Source organism: Equus asinus, chromosome 9, assembly GCF_041296235.1.
Source record: "Equus asinus isolate D_3611 breed Donkey chromosome 9, EquAss-T2T_v2, whole genome shotgun sequence".
Lineage (NCBI taxonomy): Eukaryota > Metazoa > Chordata > Mammalia > Perissodactyla > Equidae > Equus > Equus asinus.
The window spans coordinates 85,796,392-85,812,692 of NC_091798.1; the positions used below are offsets into that span (position 1 = coordinate 85,796,392).

Genomic DNA, 16,301 nt, shown 5'->3' on the forward strand with positions numbered 1-16,301 from the left:
TTGAATTGCAATTCACTAGGGAATGTCTACCTTTAGAGAGTTATTAATTTAGTGCCAAATTCCTTGTTAGTGTTCAAAAATCATTTACTGTTAATGATAATGAGGATAATTCATTTTTTATTTTATACATTAAGAAAAAATATTTTTAGAGTCTAATTTTTATATTATTCTATATAATGCTTTGTTGTTGATGCTACTGAGATCTTTGGTCATGGAATCAAGGAAGAATGAATTTATAAAACGACGTCTTTCCTCTACAAGTTTGCCTCGCAAGCATACTTCTTAGAGTAGCCTTGTTTATTCTCCAGAGAAAACTTTTTTTTCTCAGAACAATGCTAACATATGTACATACTTTATGGTTTGTTTGTTTATTGATGAAATTATTCTAGGCCAGATACAAAGAAACTTTTAGTGAAATTTTCCTTTTAGTTAAAATGACCTCTAGCATGTGGACTTATTATTCGCATAATTTGATCATTATTACAATACCAGTACACCATGGTAGCATTTAGCATGTCAAACTACAAAGAAATTACAAGATGGCCTGAGAAGTGGCAGTGTTGCTAGTTTATATTCTGACAGATTTAATCATCTTTTAAGAATTGTTCTTGAGGTGATTTGGTTTTTGATGATTTTCTTTATGTGTAATGATAGAAACTGTTTTCTTCTATATTCCATGAAGGATGCATTTTTAAGAGCATAACAATGTGATATTCATATTGATTGTAGTCTAATTCTTAATATTCTACAGTAAAATTATGATTTTCAGGGCAGTAAAAGTAGGATAAGTTCCCCAAGATAAATAGAAGGGAAGATAAGAGGTTTATTTTCTTTTAATATCACCATCATCACCAAAATGTATTGCCTAACATGTATTTATTGACTTCCTCTCCTAACAACTATCTGGTTAAGAGACAGACTATTAATTACAGAAAACATGTCCCCTCCTGACCCTGAAAACTTGCAACTCTCACATAACTGAAAAACCTTTGGGGAGATGGTAAGAACACCCACACATAGCACATAGGACAGTGATTACAGAAACGGGCCGAAGCTGCTGTGGCAACCTCTACTACCTTCCACGGCTTTGAGACCATAACTCTCCCTGTCCACCTATTGTATCATTTTCTTCTCCAACAAATTGTGAATCATCCACTAGAGTTAGAACTAGAATTTGGAATATATTGACAGCAAGTCTGAAACTTCCTCTGCATGAGCTGGGAAGAGAGCTTACTGACGGGTAAATGCAGAGGGAAAAAGACTTTTTTAAGTACATAATGTCAGGATGAATTGACGTTTCTGTGTACACACTTCATCCTTCCTGTATGATGTGGCTACACATGCAAAAGACACTAAGAATACACAATGACAAGAAAGTCCATTTTTGCTATAGTTACAACTTACATTCCTTCTTGTCATATGAGTGGATTTCGACAACTGCCTATCCACTGGTATTATCCCATTTGAAGAGATTCCTAGCTGGCGAGGACACACCGCAAGATTGGAGAGGCATAGTCTACTCTGCCTGCTCTTTTCATGGTGGAAAAATGAGTGAGATAAGACGTAAAATAAATATACAGTGCTATCTTCATTATACCTGTAAATCCATCCCCAACCTCAGTGTGAAGTGGGGTAGAGAACACAATTCCAACTGAAGGTGTTGTTTGCAAATAAATTTTGAATGAAATGTTTACAACTTTTAAGCATCAGTTTAAAGCTTGGATTTCACAGAGTTTGTAACCTAGAAGTGTCAGAATCTTGCTCTAAGTGCTTCATTCATTTATTCGTCCAGCAATGCCAGGTTGTTAGTTACTCAGAAACAGGAAAAGTCCCAATAAGTCCTGCTCTTGTCAGTGTGTATATGCACCGCTTTCCCCAACACACCCTGGGTAGTCAATAAAAGCTTGTAGAATTGAACAGTATACACACCAGATGCAATTTGTGCTTTTATTCATATCTGCTTTTTATGTTTGTTTTAGAAAACCTATAAACAAACACAAGCACTGCAGAGCCCTTTCATAAAGCTGGTTTGGGGAAAGTCTAACTCCTGTGTCAAGAATTATCTAAAGTGAGTCCAGATGGGCCAATGAGCAGCTTGAGCAAATGCACTTTGATTAAGTGAAGGGTTGCTGAGTTTGTTCCAAACTCTATCAATATTCTCTAAGAGAAAGCTGGCGAAGAAGAACCAGCCAAAAGCAGTAAGTGAACCGGAATGCTCCTTAAACAAGCATTGTTGACATTATCCTTCTAAAAATCCATGACTGCATCTTCTGAGGAGGACAGCCCTAAAATGCAATGTGAGTACAATGGAGGGCCTGATATCTCCAGTATGAAAAAAGCAGATAATAATAACTATAACAACAACTAATATATGTAAGGTTTTGACATTTGTCATCAACTATTCCAATTGATGCATAAAAAAGTTGACCTGAAGCAATTGAATGACTGCTCTCAGGGTCACCACTAGAAAGTGGCAGAGCAAGGAATGAAACTAAATTCTGCCTTCCTCCATCGCTGTCACACCATCTCTCCGTGTGTCCTGCGTACGGCCCCAATTTACATGTCGCTCTTTCCCATAGAGTTATAAATTGTTCTCCCATTCACTCTGAGCCCTGGTGTAGATGATAAATCATATGATAATGTCCAGTATCAAATAATGTAATAAATAAAATACAGAGAAAAAAGAAGAGAAAAAATGAAGTAAGAGCAGATGGATAAGATTTGTAAGTAATGAATGGAGAAATAGTAGCATAAAAGAAAAATGAAAAAAGAGAGAACGATGATGGAAAATATAGGGGAAAAGATGGGGGGGAAGTCTGATTTCAAAATGTGGAGGAGGAAGAGAAAAAGAAATGACTCATAAATTTTTAAATGCGGCTTATTCCAAGTGTCATGGGGATCCGAGGTTCAACCTCTCATGTTTTATTTGCATGGCACAAGTCCATGACTTGTTGAGATTTCTGAGACTTTTAATTAGGAAAGAAACCACAAGTAAATGGTGGAGACATCCACAACGAAGTGATGCTCAATAAAGTGATCATTTTTAAGCGATTTGTTCTAAACCTAAGCAGTTTCTATACAAGTAGCTAAGGCGTACTTAGCTCCTCCGTTAGCGAGACTGCAGGCTCTGTAACAAATCCCGTTCTCAGAGAAGCCATCTTACAACGTTCTTGATCTGGGAATTGTACCACGGTACTCATTTTCTTGTGACCTATTCATTTCCTCAAACTTAGAGACAGTGTGCAAATACTCCCTTTATCACCCCTTCGCTACTTTTTTATTGCCCTTCTTATTGTTGAGTGGCCTTTGCTTCAATGAGCCTGTCAGAGAAACTACACTGGCTTCAGAGAGGAGCAATGGGACCAGAGCTGATGCTGCGAGGGGACTTCAGCATCAGATGTGCTGTAATTGTCAAAAGTCCAGAGACAGTGTTAGGTGCTCTCCAAGACTGTTTGAGTAAGTGATAGTCATCCCAAACTTGCAGAAAATAAATCATGGCAAGTAATCTTCTTAATGCCAAATATATTTTCTAAATTGTTAGCCATTTTTGGATCGAAATCTTTCCAAATTGAATTACATAGTATTCTGCCTTTTTAATTTATTGTTTTGTGAGGAAGATTGGCCCTGAGCTAACATCTGTGCCACTCTTCCTCTATTTTGTATACTGAATGATGCCACAGCACGGCTTGATGAGTGGTGTGTAGGTCTGAGCCCGGAATCTGCACCCAAGAACCTGGGGCCACTGAAGCGGAACAGAGGAACTTAAACAGTATGTCGCCGGGCCAGCCTCTCTGCCTTTTTAATTTTATAAACATAGCAACATTATAAAAAGTTCATAAAATGACAGGAAAAAGTATCCACCCATCTGTTTAATATTTTAAAAAATGATATGAGCATTCCTTTCCAGTGTTCTAAAGTAACGCTTAAAAAAAAAAATACATGCACTGTAGAAAAAGGGAAAATGAGGAAAAGTAGAGAGAGGAAAAATGAACACAGGCGCAACATTATTTCCAGGGGTTTGCAGACTCCCAGAGGCTCAACCACAAGACGGAGAACACCTGGCAATCCTGAAGGCTTACACCGGTGGTTCTCAAATCTGAGCCTGCGTCAGCATCACCTGGGGGAGGGGCAGGCCTGCGAAACACTACTGCCTGGGCCCCACCCCCGTTCCTGATTCAGGAGATCTGAGGGGGGGCCCCAAGGATCTGCTTTTCTAACAAGTTTCCTGGTGTTGCTTCTGCTGCTGCTCCAGGCTCCACATTCTGTTTTGACGCCTGCACTCATTCGAAACCGTGAACTTCTAGAACTCACCTGCCCCTCAGGTGGAGATATCTTTAGTTTGCTATTTTTCTTACTTTTATTCCTAGAAATTTATCAGGTTTGAGGTGGGCCATGCCAGGTTAATAACAATACCTTAATTTCTATAGTTTTGGGTTTTTTTCTTTTGAGGAAGATTAGCCCTGAGGTAACATCTGCTGCCAATCCTCCTCTTTTTGCTGAGGAAGACTGGCCCTGAGCTAACATGCATGCCCATCTTCCTCTATTTTATGTGGGATGCCTGCCACAGCATGGCTTTCCAAGCACTGCCATGTCTGCACCCGGGATCCGAACCGGCCAACCCCAGGCCACTGGAGCGGAACGTGCAAACTTAACTGCTGCGCCACCAGGCAGCCCCTGTATAGTTTTTATACTTTTTCAAAAGCACTTTTTACCCTGCTGAGAAGTTATTATCACTATTTCTGTTTTGTAGGTGAAGAAATTGAGACCTGATGCATTGGTTATGAGACCTAGAATAGAACTCATGTTTTCTTCCTCCTGATCTAGGACTTTTTCCAGGTTATCAGCTTGCCAGAGCATCATACCAGAGCAAGGAAGGAACAGATTGACCATGGCCAGATTAGGATGTCGCCATGATGTCCGTGGCTGGACATCAAATCCAGGGCATCATAAATGCTCTGTAACTAACTTCCTTAGTAGCTTGCTTTTTCATCAAACAATGCAAGACGACAGGGAGAATGCTGTGTCCGCTTGAAGTTTATACAGACGCACTCCCTGAGGGGAGCTAGTGTTGTGTAGTTGAACAAAGATTTTTTTTCAGTCATGGCTTCTCTCTTGAGCGTTGGGTATATTCCAAGCTGTTGTGCATTCTGCTCCATTGTGTGCAGTAAATCCCAGGGCTTAGGTGAAGATCCAGGCATCCCTCCACACACTGAACAATTCAAATGCATCAGTAGTCCGAGTTCTTTCGCCATCATTTGGGTCAGTGGTCTGACCTGGATTTTACACACCTGGAGAGTCAAAACAGAAAACAAAGCCAACCACCACCAACAAAACACTTGATGAGCCAGCAGAATGTTGTCATCTAAAAAAAATACAGTTGCTAAGTAAGGATAGAATAATCTAGAATTTGAAAAGTCTAAAATTTCTAATTCTGTGAAATAACAGTCATTCTAACAGGTATCAAAAAGGTAAGAAAAGTTACTTTAGAAAACAAACTAATTTTTTAAATTGAATTAATTTAATCTAATGAAAAAGTACACTCTTGCAGTCCCTTTTCTCTCTCTCTTTTTTGTCATGTCACTGCACCACTGACCAACTTTTAGGAAACACTGCCTGTAACGAGATCAAACTTAAAAGGTATCAAGGAGGAGAAGATTCAGTGTATTTTAAAATAATTCTGTCAAGTGAGATTCTATGGTTTGCTCATTCAATTTCTGGCAGACTTTGTATTGGTTCTCATAATTTGTGTGTGTGTGTGTGAGGACGATTGCTCCTGAGCTAACATCTGTGCCAATCTTCCTCCATTTTGTATGTGGGACACCACCACAGCATGGCTTGATGAGTGATGTGTAGGTCTGAGCCTGGGATCAGAACCCAAGAAGACTTGGCCACCAAAGCAGAGTGCACAAACTTAACCACTATGCCACCGGCCTGCCCCTTGATTCTCTTGATTTTTAAACTAAATTTTAAGTGGGAGATTGAAACCTGATTTATTTCATTACACCCTCAATGGAGAAAAAAGTAAGTCTTCACCATTCTCCGTATACTAACACACGTAATCTTCAACCAGTGTAAAACTCCCCCTGGTCTTGGCTCCTTTAGTCCTTGTAACTGTTTCTCCCAGGTCTCAGTTTCCATTCCTCCTTCCCCTGGGCACACGGGACGGTTCTCGGTGTGGAGCATGCAGTGGGGAAAAGCATTCAGGCTTTGAACTCACAAACGTCTTGTGCAAACAGGGCTGTGATCAGTGCTACACCTACAACCCCGAGAGAGGGGTGGGAGGGACATTCCAGCTTGTGGGAAGCCTTGAAAGAGTTGTGAGAGCTGTCTAGGGGAGCTGATGACGCTCCTCGAGGACACCAGTAACAGCGGTGGGGAGTGCAGGTTGCCCAGATCCCAGCTCCTGGCTTTACATGCTGGGGACTTCGCTACTCTGACTCCATTTCCAGAACTGTAAAATGTGTAGACTAACATACTTACTTCAACTGAGTTGTTCTGAGAAATGATGATTAAATAGATGAAGCTTCAAGGACGTGCCTGGCATGGAATAGCAGTTCAGGAAATAGTGGCATTAGCCCTCAAGGCACAGAAAATAGCAGGCATGCCTTCCACTTGGTTCTATTTCTCCGTTATCGGATACAATAATTTTACCGTTGTAGGTGTGTAGGGAATAGCAACTGGCTACTTTTGTATTAGACTATCGGCAAAAGTATATCTTTGTTTCTATTGAACTATTAGACTTCTACGCTGGTTAGAGTATGTTCCTTTCAAATAGGGGTTCAATTATCACCAAAGCAGAACTGTGAAATTACCGTCCTATCATGTGTCGTTCACTCTGAACACAGCCATTTCAATCTGAACTCATCTGGAAGCTGGCTGGAGCATCAGGGCAGCAGGGAAGTTAGGCTGTAAAAAGAGACCATCAAGGTGTGAGTGACAGGTGAACCCAGAGTGCTAACTCAAGGCTGGCAATAGCCAGTTATATAAAAGTCCCCCAAATTTCCTAAATTTTACTCATATTAAAACTAAAAACTTTTACCTAGCATACGTAGATATTTGGAAAAGACATCATTACAAAATGCAAATAAGCAAAATTCAGATTCATTCACTCACATGACCTCCTACTACATTGAGGCGTCCTTCTCTGAGGACCGGCACACAGACCGCTCGCACGGCCTTGTCCTCAAGGACCTCAATCTAGTGTGCCGTATCTCATGTTATACTTGCAGTTTGCTGAAACACCTGAAGATTGCCCCTTAAGTTCTCTTTTCTAGTTTCGCATCTTTTGGTGAGACAGATGTTATGCACTACGGTAGCAAAGATAACATACGTCAGCTCACTCCTACCTGGAGTGCGTCAGCGCCAGTGTGGGGTACTTGGAAGTGTTTGCTGACGGATGCTTCTATTTTAATCACAAATCACTGAAGAGGTGTGGTATCCTTGGCTTTTTAAAATTGAAGATGGCGTGTGTGGCTGCATGTGTATGAGCACACATGAGCCACTGAGGCGGTGTCCGTGGCGCCAGGGTGGTGGTATAGACGAGGCAGGGCACAATCATGCTACGACAAGTGTCATCTGACTTCTCTTGGGTAAGTCTTGGAAAAAAGGTTTGTATTCACATATAACACAAGTTTAAGTTTTAAGATCATAGTAGGTTCTCGCTAAAGGACCTAAATAAAAAAAGACAATAAAACAAATAACAAATTAATTTTCTCTTTCAGAAAAATAAGGGCAACTCAAAGTAGGTGTTGTTTTTGCTTGAAAGTGAATACAAACTTTCCTGCTTACTGATGTGCAACCTTCAGCAAGGTCTGTGTCAGGAAAAATGGAAATATCTGTCCCACGGAATTATTATAAGGACTGCATGCGCCATTTTGTGCATAATACTTAGCATGGTGCTTGGCAAATAGTAGACATTCAACTAAAAGGAATTCCTGCTGTTCTTGTTATCGTTAATTCCCTCCCCCAGGATGTTTGCATTTTTAAAATTTGCTTGCTGGACAGTTAATACCTTAGCTCAATGAAACGAACCTTTAGTGGTAAAGTTTTTAATGCTTTGGTATGGAATTCAAGGAGATATATAAATTTTTGTGTAATAGATTTTACGTAAAAATGAATAAAAATCAAGGTTCCTGCAACAGTAGGTTGCAGAACTCTAACCCTGTGTGTGTGTGTGTGTCGTGGTAGGTATACAACTCCCTATAAATTATACTGTGAATGACCACACTATGTGAAAAATAATGTAGCAAATTCTCTGCCTCTGCTCATCTTGACCCCTTACCTAGAATATCTCCTCTCTTTAACAGGTAAAATGGTATGCTTTCCTCCACGCTCTCTTCCACTTTCCCCCTCCCCTCTGATTCCTGTGGCAAGCAGAGAGCCCAGGACACCTCTTGTGCTGGTTTGCCAGTGTTTTAGGTTGTGTCTACAATTGCCCCAATTATCTTCCAAATGCCAAAAGGTCAGTTTTATTCTGTTTGTTCACCCAAAGCATAGTTCTGGGTTGAAATAGGTAATATATGTGCATAATATTCCTATGGAGAAAAATCAGTAGCTTCAAGAAAATAATCATTTCCAAAAAATCCTCAGAGGAACAAGCAAGTGAACTTCTGAATAGAAGATCAGTAAATCAGGTAGAATTTTGAAGATGGCACTCTTAGTTTCCTGGAAAAATGAGTTTCTCCGTTTGCTCATCCACCATCTTCTTTCTGTGATATAATGAAGAAAAAGAAAAGGGTTAAGATAGACATGAAAGACTGAAGTCATCAGTATCACAACACTGCTGATTTTCAGAGGGGAGAATGCAGAGAGGCAGTTGGGTCCCAGGAAAGGCCGGGTTGAGGGAGACACGGACACGGCACACTTCTGTGAACAGTGCCTTAGGCTGTGGAGTAGAGAGGCTGGCCCTCAAGGACCTCCAGGAACAGACTCAGAGCTCTTTAATAAGTATTCCAGAGAGTCAGGCTTTCCTGGAAAAAACAAATTAGTGTGAGAAGCCAGTACTGTGCAATTTCAGTTTTAAAAATAGCCAAGTATTGTTAAGGCTGCTGTGTGCATGAGAGAAAAAGAAAGCCCTTGTTAATATTTGCCTCAGCTTCCACATTACAACAGAGGAGCGACCCTGAAATTCTTGCCTGGCAAATGTTGCAAAGGTCGAAGGTTTGTATCACTTGGAATCACTTCTTGGTCCTTCCAATGATTATATTTGGGGGGGAATTTTTTCTAATTAAATTGTTCTTTCAATAAAGGACAGCCAAGTGATGGCTCTGCCTGTGTCACTTAGGACCAGAGCTGCGCCTCCCTGTCTATTTCTGCTCTTCATTTGCCTAATTGCCCTGCGAGGCTGGCAGGGACAGTCCCTGCAGCCGTGGCTCTGCTGACTGCAGGGACCCTACCTGGCACTCTAAGTTGGCGCGTCAGCATTTTAGGTAGAAATGAATGAAAAATCAATCAGGATGACTGCAGTGGGAGCAGGCACAATTCTAACCTAGTTTGTCCATAATTTTCAACTATTCACCACAGACCCAAGCAGTATGTAAGATGGTAAGTCAGTCTCTATCAAATGTGCTGCTTCTGCTTAATCAGGCATTTTTTTTTGGCCTCTTTTCTATTTGGAACAAGAGAATCTAACCTGCTTAGGAAGCCACATGTAAAATGAATGATGATGTCCAGTTTCATGAAAATATTCTTGATTTGCCCTGGTTTAAGATTCAGTTCCTAATTAGACCAGGTGATAAATATGATAAATATTCATATATATATATATATATATGTATCAAATTGTTGTTTTATTAACTTATATTTCAAAGCCAAAGGTTTAAATTTTTTTAAGTTTATTTATGTCCTTGCCACATCTCTTTGTAACTTGCCATAACTCTCTATATCAAAATTATACTGTTTTAAATGTCTAGATTTACAATTCTGCAAAGATAGAGTTAAACACTGTTTGGACTCTGGCTACATAAAGGAAACTGGAATTGTTCAAAGCTGCAGTCTTCAGCTCTCAAAGACAGCTACAGGAACTTTCTGAACAGATTGGGTTAAATATTTGTACAGACCCATTCTATGATGATAAGGCGGTAATAAGTTGTGCAGTGCAACACTCCAAAGGGTTCCAAATCTCACATGCCTCTTTGTATGCGATGCTCTCACAGTGAAGAAGATTCTCTGGGCTACAAAGATGAAGAGTCTACTTATTCTGGTGCTGATTTCAATCTGCGGGGCTGATCACCGTTCAGACAACTACACTCTAGATCACGACAGAGTTATTCACATCCAAGGTAAGAAAGTCAAATTAATTTCAAGTTACTTAGAGTTGAGATGCTTGATTAGTGTTTCTTAATTTTCGTTCTGCTGCACTGACTTTTTCTTTTCCTTTCTGCTAATTGGTGAACAAGCTCCCTGGCTTCTGAATGCTATTGCATTACAGTAGAGTTAAGAATTGGGGACAATTAAAGTGGAATGGCTTAAGACTGTCCAAATGCAGGGAGTTGATGCAATTGTTGAAGGCTTTTTAGTACAGTTGCTGTCTTCTAAGTAGAATGGAAGGCATAAAATCTGTTTAAATAAAAGGCAAAAGGGGGCAGAAATAGGAAGTAAAACTTACGATGTAAGGTCATTCTGTTAGAGTAATCACTGAGAAAAAACAACGTGAAAATGAAAGTCAGACAAGCTAAGGTTCAGAAAGAAAGTAACTTACCCTATTATAATCTCCTTCGGTAAAGCTTTAAGCCCCACAGACCAATATACTGCCCCTGCGTCTGTCTTTTCAGCTCAGCTAAATCCTAAGCCTGGGAGCTGTGGCGAGACTGGAGGCTGCAGTGCAATGCAGCTATTTCCTCAGTCCCAGCTTCAGCTGAGGGACATCCTGCATTAAGAAAGCTGAGAGACCTATGCAGTAAGAGAAAGATAGTTCTAAAGGAACTGTAGCTTCCCACTTTGCCCTTGTATGCGGAATAATTAAAATAAGAATTACAGAATTTAACCATTTAAAGATATGATATTAATTTTAGATGACCTCAGTTTAGGGACCAGAGGCATTATAAGTTTGCTAAGAGACATAAAATATCAAGTTATATCTTCAAGGTCAAAAGTATAGTCTCAGAAAACTGCATTCACGGTTGGAAAGTATGACTTGTGAAGGTCAAATGATAGTGTAAGTCTGGCTAAAAGTATTTTCCTGTATGCATGACTACCCAAATAGAATTTTGAATTTGACAGCGTCCACCTATTTTAGACATGACTCTTTCAGTTCTCTTTGCTTCCAATAGCTTTATGTTTTTCACTCTTGGACTGTGAAAAGGAATTATATAATCATAAATTTTACTATGCAACTGCTGATTCAGCTGATTCTTTTAATGTATATGGTAGAATCAGAGCTGTTTCCCAAAGACTATATTTACACACAGAGATTTCTGATGAGGAATAACATCCTTTTAATGTCTAGTCACAGAATTCAATTCAGCCAAAATGGTAATAATATCTAGTTATTATTAACAATAGCAGTTTTAAATCTGATGTAAAATAACCTTAAGATGTGGTTTCAAGTTACTATTAGACAGATACCTATCTTATTAACTATGTACACACCATTTAGTCTAAATTGCCCCTAAAACTGTAATACATTTTTACTCCTGGGGAGTTTAGAAGTCAGTCTCGAGTTTTCTCAGCAAGGAAAACTTCTGCTGCTCCGGCCTTTCCAGTTACATACATTCCGTTGAAATTTAGTGCAAAGAAATTTCTGACCCGAGGTATCAGAACTATCCAGATTGTTTGCATACACTCTCAAATTTTTTTAAATGCCTTGATAGTCCACTTCATTTTAATTGCAAATTCATATTCTTAGAAAGTTGCTCAGAGCTTTCAAGTAATAAAACGACAAGGCCTATATTTTGCTTGGGAAACTTAATACTGAAATGCAATTTGGGTCAGGAGTGTAATACTATGTCCACACTTTAGAATTCGTTTTCAAATTGCTCCAAATGCCTGTTCTTATTACTTTTTATCCAATAAAAAGGTTGTTTCCTTTATAACAGCATTCAGGTTGAACTTTCATGTTCTTCAGTCCTTCAGAGGAAGACTTCCGACTGGCCTGCCATGATTTCAGTTGTCTTCTACAGGCCAAAAATAAACCGTAAGGGAAAGTAGACAATCACTAAAGCAGAAAATATCATTACTTACTTGAAATACTGGATTATTTTCTTATATTTAAAACTTTTATTTATCAAACATGGCCCAGAGGGATAAGAATTTGATAAGAATTTTGCAGTCAGATGATTAAATTAGTAATCTAAATCTCAAATTCCTGAATTGTACTGATAAGCAGTATGAGCTTCTCTTAGTGATGGAAAATTGTTCAAAATTCACATTACTGCAAAAACACTTTTTCTATCTCCCATTTTTCATTAAATTTCTATTTTTATACTCTAAGCTCCCCAGGACTAAATGATGTCAGCGGAATAATGCACATCGTCCTCAGATTCTCCTTTGCTGCCTTGATAAAAATGCCCAACGCTTTGATGATACATTCTTGAGTCTCATGCATAAGAGTTACTTAATTATTTTTCTAAAGGCTTCCTCCAAATTTTGTTGTGGAAGCTTCTACAGAGATATAAGCACAAAAAAATTTAATTTGGCTTAAAAAAATTCTTTTTTAAATCAAATTACCAGGAAAGGAAATGGCAAGTGTAGACCCTTGTGCAAAGCATTTCTAGTGAAAAGCATTTTTCTGATGATGAAAAAGGAAACTCTGCCGGCTTCCTATGTCGAAAGACACAGATTTAGATAAAATTGCACATGTACTAATTCATTCTCTTTAATTTTTTTATTGAATCCGTTTGGCTACACAAGAAAGCAAACTTCACTTGTCCATGGAGTCTGCTAAGAATGTGCAATCAAGATATTAGCTTGTATATCATATACTGTCCTCAATGTGGGGGATAGCAATTTCCTCAAATCCTTCTACAGGAAGAGATGGCTGCTGTTAATACCATCTGTATAACAGTCTAAACTAACGGATTATATTCCTTATTTCATAATGCGCCTTGTCAAACAGCTTCTAAATCCTTTGAAACTTGAGACCATTAGGAAGAATTTTATATGGAGTACCAAATCACACAACAGCACACTTTTTAAAATACTTAGATCAGGTTTAAAAACTCTTTGGGTAGACTTTGAATTACCAGTAGAATGTCAAAGATGATGAATATACTTTTTAAAATACAACTTTTAAGAAGACATTTACATAGACAGCAAAAAAATTTTCTGACCATTAACTAATGGAAAAAGCAAAGCAGTTATAGTTGTATTGAATACATAACTGCTTGACCTTCTCTGGGTCAGAGATTCAATGCTTCCTGCCTCTGGAGTTCAAATGCAGGTCTTCTGATGACAAGTTCAAGAGCTTTTCCCCTAAAGCTACTTACTGATTTTAGACCTTGGACAATTTACTTAATCTTTTTAAGTCTCAGTTACCTCATCTATAAAATTGGGCATAATCACTGTTTATTCCATAGAGCTTTGTGAGAATTAAATTAGATAATATATAGAAAAGTGCCTATGGGGCTGGCCCAATGGCACAGCAGTTAAGTGCACACATTCTGCTTCGGCAGCCCAGTGTTCGCCGGTTTGGATCCCGGGTGTGGACATGGCATTGCTTGGCAAGCCATGCTGTGGTAGGCATCCTGCATCTAAAGTAGAGGAAGATGGGCAAGGATGTTAGCTCAGGACCAGTCTTCCTCAGCAAAAAGAGGAGGATTGGCGGCAGATGTTAGCTCAGGGCTCATCTTCCTCAAAAAAGTAAGACAGAAAGAAAAGTGCCTAGTACCAAGCCTGGCACACACTAAGCTCCTAATAGATGCTAGTTGTCATTGTCATGTTAATTACTGCCTCACTGTCATGGAAAACTGATTTTTAAACAGAAAAGGGAGCACAAATACTGATGGAAAAAGCTCATACTTTACAAATTGATTTGTTGACAGAACCATATCATTACCTTAGTTCTAATGAAGTAAACATTGGATAAGTTGAATTCTTTTCCCTCTTTAATTTCACAGTTTAAAATTTCCCCAATAGGGGCCGGCCCCATGGCCTAGTGGTTTAGTCTGCCAGCTGTGCTTCGGCGGCCCACAGTTTGGCCAGTTCGGATCCCGGGTGTGGACATGGTACAGCTCATCAGGCCATGCTGAGGTGACGTCCCACATAGCACAACCAGAGGCACTCACAGCTAGAATATACAACTATGTGCTGGGGGGCTTTGGGAAAAAGAAGAAGGAGAAGGAAAAAAAAAAAGATTGACAACAGGTGTTAGCTCTGGTGCCAATTTAAAAAAAAAAAAAATTTCTCCAATAGTATTAAATATTATCTGATCACTTTTACTTCCCTTGGAGAAACTGAAGTTTCCCAAACTTTAGTAATATTTTCCTTACTATACTTACTAGATGAACACAGATAAGCTACTTTTAATTTTTTAAAAGAATAGTAAGAGGAAATCTCAGAAAAGAAAACTGTTCCCTTCCATTTAATAAGTAAAAGTTATTGTCACTTTTCTCAAAAGATAAAACAATTAGATTTTTCTGACGAAAGAATTGTCAAAAGTTCATCTCTATGGGTAGAAAAAATAATGTGGATCCAGAACCCCTGGTGAAAGTGGACACTGCCCACTCAGTGTGGTTGGTTCCTCCTTCCTGCATGCGTCTCTAACCCCTCTGCCCCAGAGTGGCATGTGTTACTTCTTGCTATCATGCCTCCCCTTCCTCATCAGACTGTCAGCTTTGTCACACCGCAGCTATAGAGCAGTACCTGGCACATAGTAGGTGCTTAATATATGTTTGTTGAATAAATGAATGAGTGTAATAAGACGCTTCCGAATTACCACTATCCTAATGAGCCTTTCTTAATTTCTGCGGCATCCTTAGCATTTAGCGACACATGACACATTGTGTGGGCTTAGGGAACCTGAACTAGATGACTGCTTTGATTCTGTAAAGCCAGCATGAGCTGAAGCATAGTTTATAGAATTTAAGAATGTAAAAGGGCTGTAGTCTGGATCATCTAGATCAATATCCCATTGTACAAATGAGAAAATCAAGGCCCGGAGCTTTTATGTTACTTGTCTCAGGTTGCATGGCTGATGAGGAACAGTTTCTTTTGGCTAATCCCCTGGTCTTCTTCAAATCTGAGTTCATGTCTCACCTTCTTTATGAGCTCACCTTGAGTACTGCTCTCTGTCCCTCCTCGGGCACCACAGTCTCTCTCAGATCTTCTTTTCCGTTTCTCTGTAGCGCTGGCTATCTACTTTACCTATTTTTATGTAATGTTTGTGTCCATCTCTGCCAGAAGAGCAGGGATCTCTGTCTTCCTGATGTACCCCAGTCACATAAACCAGTACCTGGCACATGGTAGGTGATCCATAATGCTTGTTGAATAAATCCAGGACGAAAATTCAGATACTTTTACTAATAAAGTCCTAGTTGGTCTTTCCAAATCTCAGGGTAATCTTTCCAGTTCATGAAACAACAGGCAGTTCACGAAATAAGGAAGAGAATTATGACTTTGGGTAACAAATTTTGTTTCTTCGTATGCATGGCTTCCATGCTATCTGCAGCATCTTATTCTTAGCAAGAGTCCACCAGAGGCAGGTGGCCACATTCCTCCTAAAGGGTGCATGCAGCTTTGAAGAGGATTCCATTTACCTTTGATCACTGCAGTGCTATCCTGTTCCTTATGTAATATCTGCAGAGTCTGGATCTGGTGGTGCAGAGTGGATCCAAAGCAGTGGAGTGAATTTAATAATGTATGATTACAAACCATCTACAGAGCCAGAGTTTAATCAGGCAACTAGATAAGTGTTACTCCAACGTTAATTCCCTCTCTTCCGCCTAAAACTCACTTGGACTCTGTGAGTCTGTTGTGAAAAGTTAAATTAATTCATTTTTTTCTTTTTGAGACAGAGTATGCTATTTGTAGGCAAAAATATCAAGTATATTTTCCAAATTGCATTTAGATAAACATATATACTTTAATAATTCTATCTAGAAATTATAGTTATAAAATACCAGAGAATTTCATCATGAAATTGTGAAAATTAGCAATATCACGAGTATTAGATGACCAATTCTAAAATCTAGAATTAGTTTAATATAGGATGTGAAACCAAATATGGTAAGAACCAACTACATTAAACAGAGGCTTATTACTTGATCAAACTAAGAGTATCACCATATGAATATAATAGATGAGCCCAAAAGAGAAGAAGGAAAATGTATATGTAGGCATATACATACATATGCAAAAATGCTCCT

The 16,301-nt window shown here is 39.1% G+C and overlaps 1 protein-coding gene across 4 annotated transcripts in view; it reads left to right on the plus strand.

The window, feature by feature from the left end:
* HAPLN1 (hyaluronan and proteoglycan link protein 1) overlaps window positions 1-16,301 on the plus strand; it is a 76,944-nt gene that overhangs the window by 33,423 nt on the left and 27,220 nt on the right. For 2 of the 4 annotated variants that reach the window (XM_014857044.3, XM_070517830.1), the window contains exon 2: window positions 10,155-10,280. In XM_014857044.3, the coding sequence (XP_014712530.1) occupies window positions 10,181-10,280 (100 nt within the window). In that variant the 5' untranslated portion in view covers window positions 10,155-10,180. Of the gene's footprint in view, window positions 1-9,135; window positions 9,160-9,349; window positions 9,544-10,154; window positions 10,281-16,301 lie in introns of those variants that run through there. The other 2 variants (XM_070517831.1, XM_070517832.1) reach the window with 2 other exon arrangements.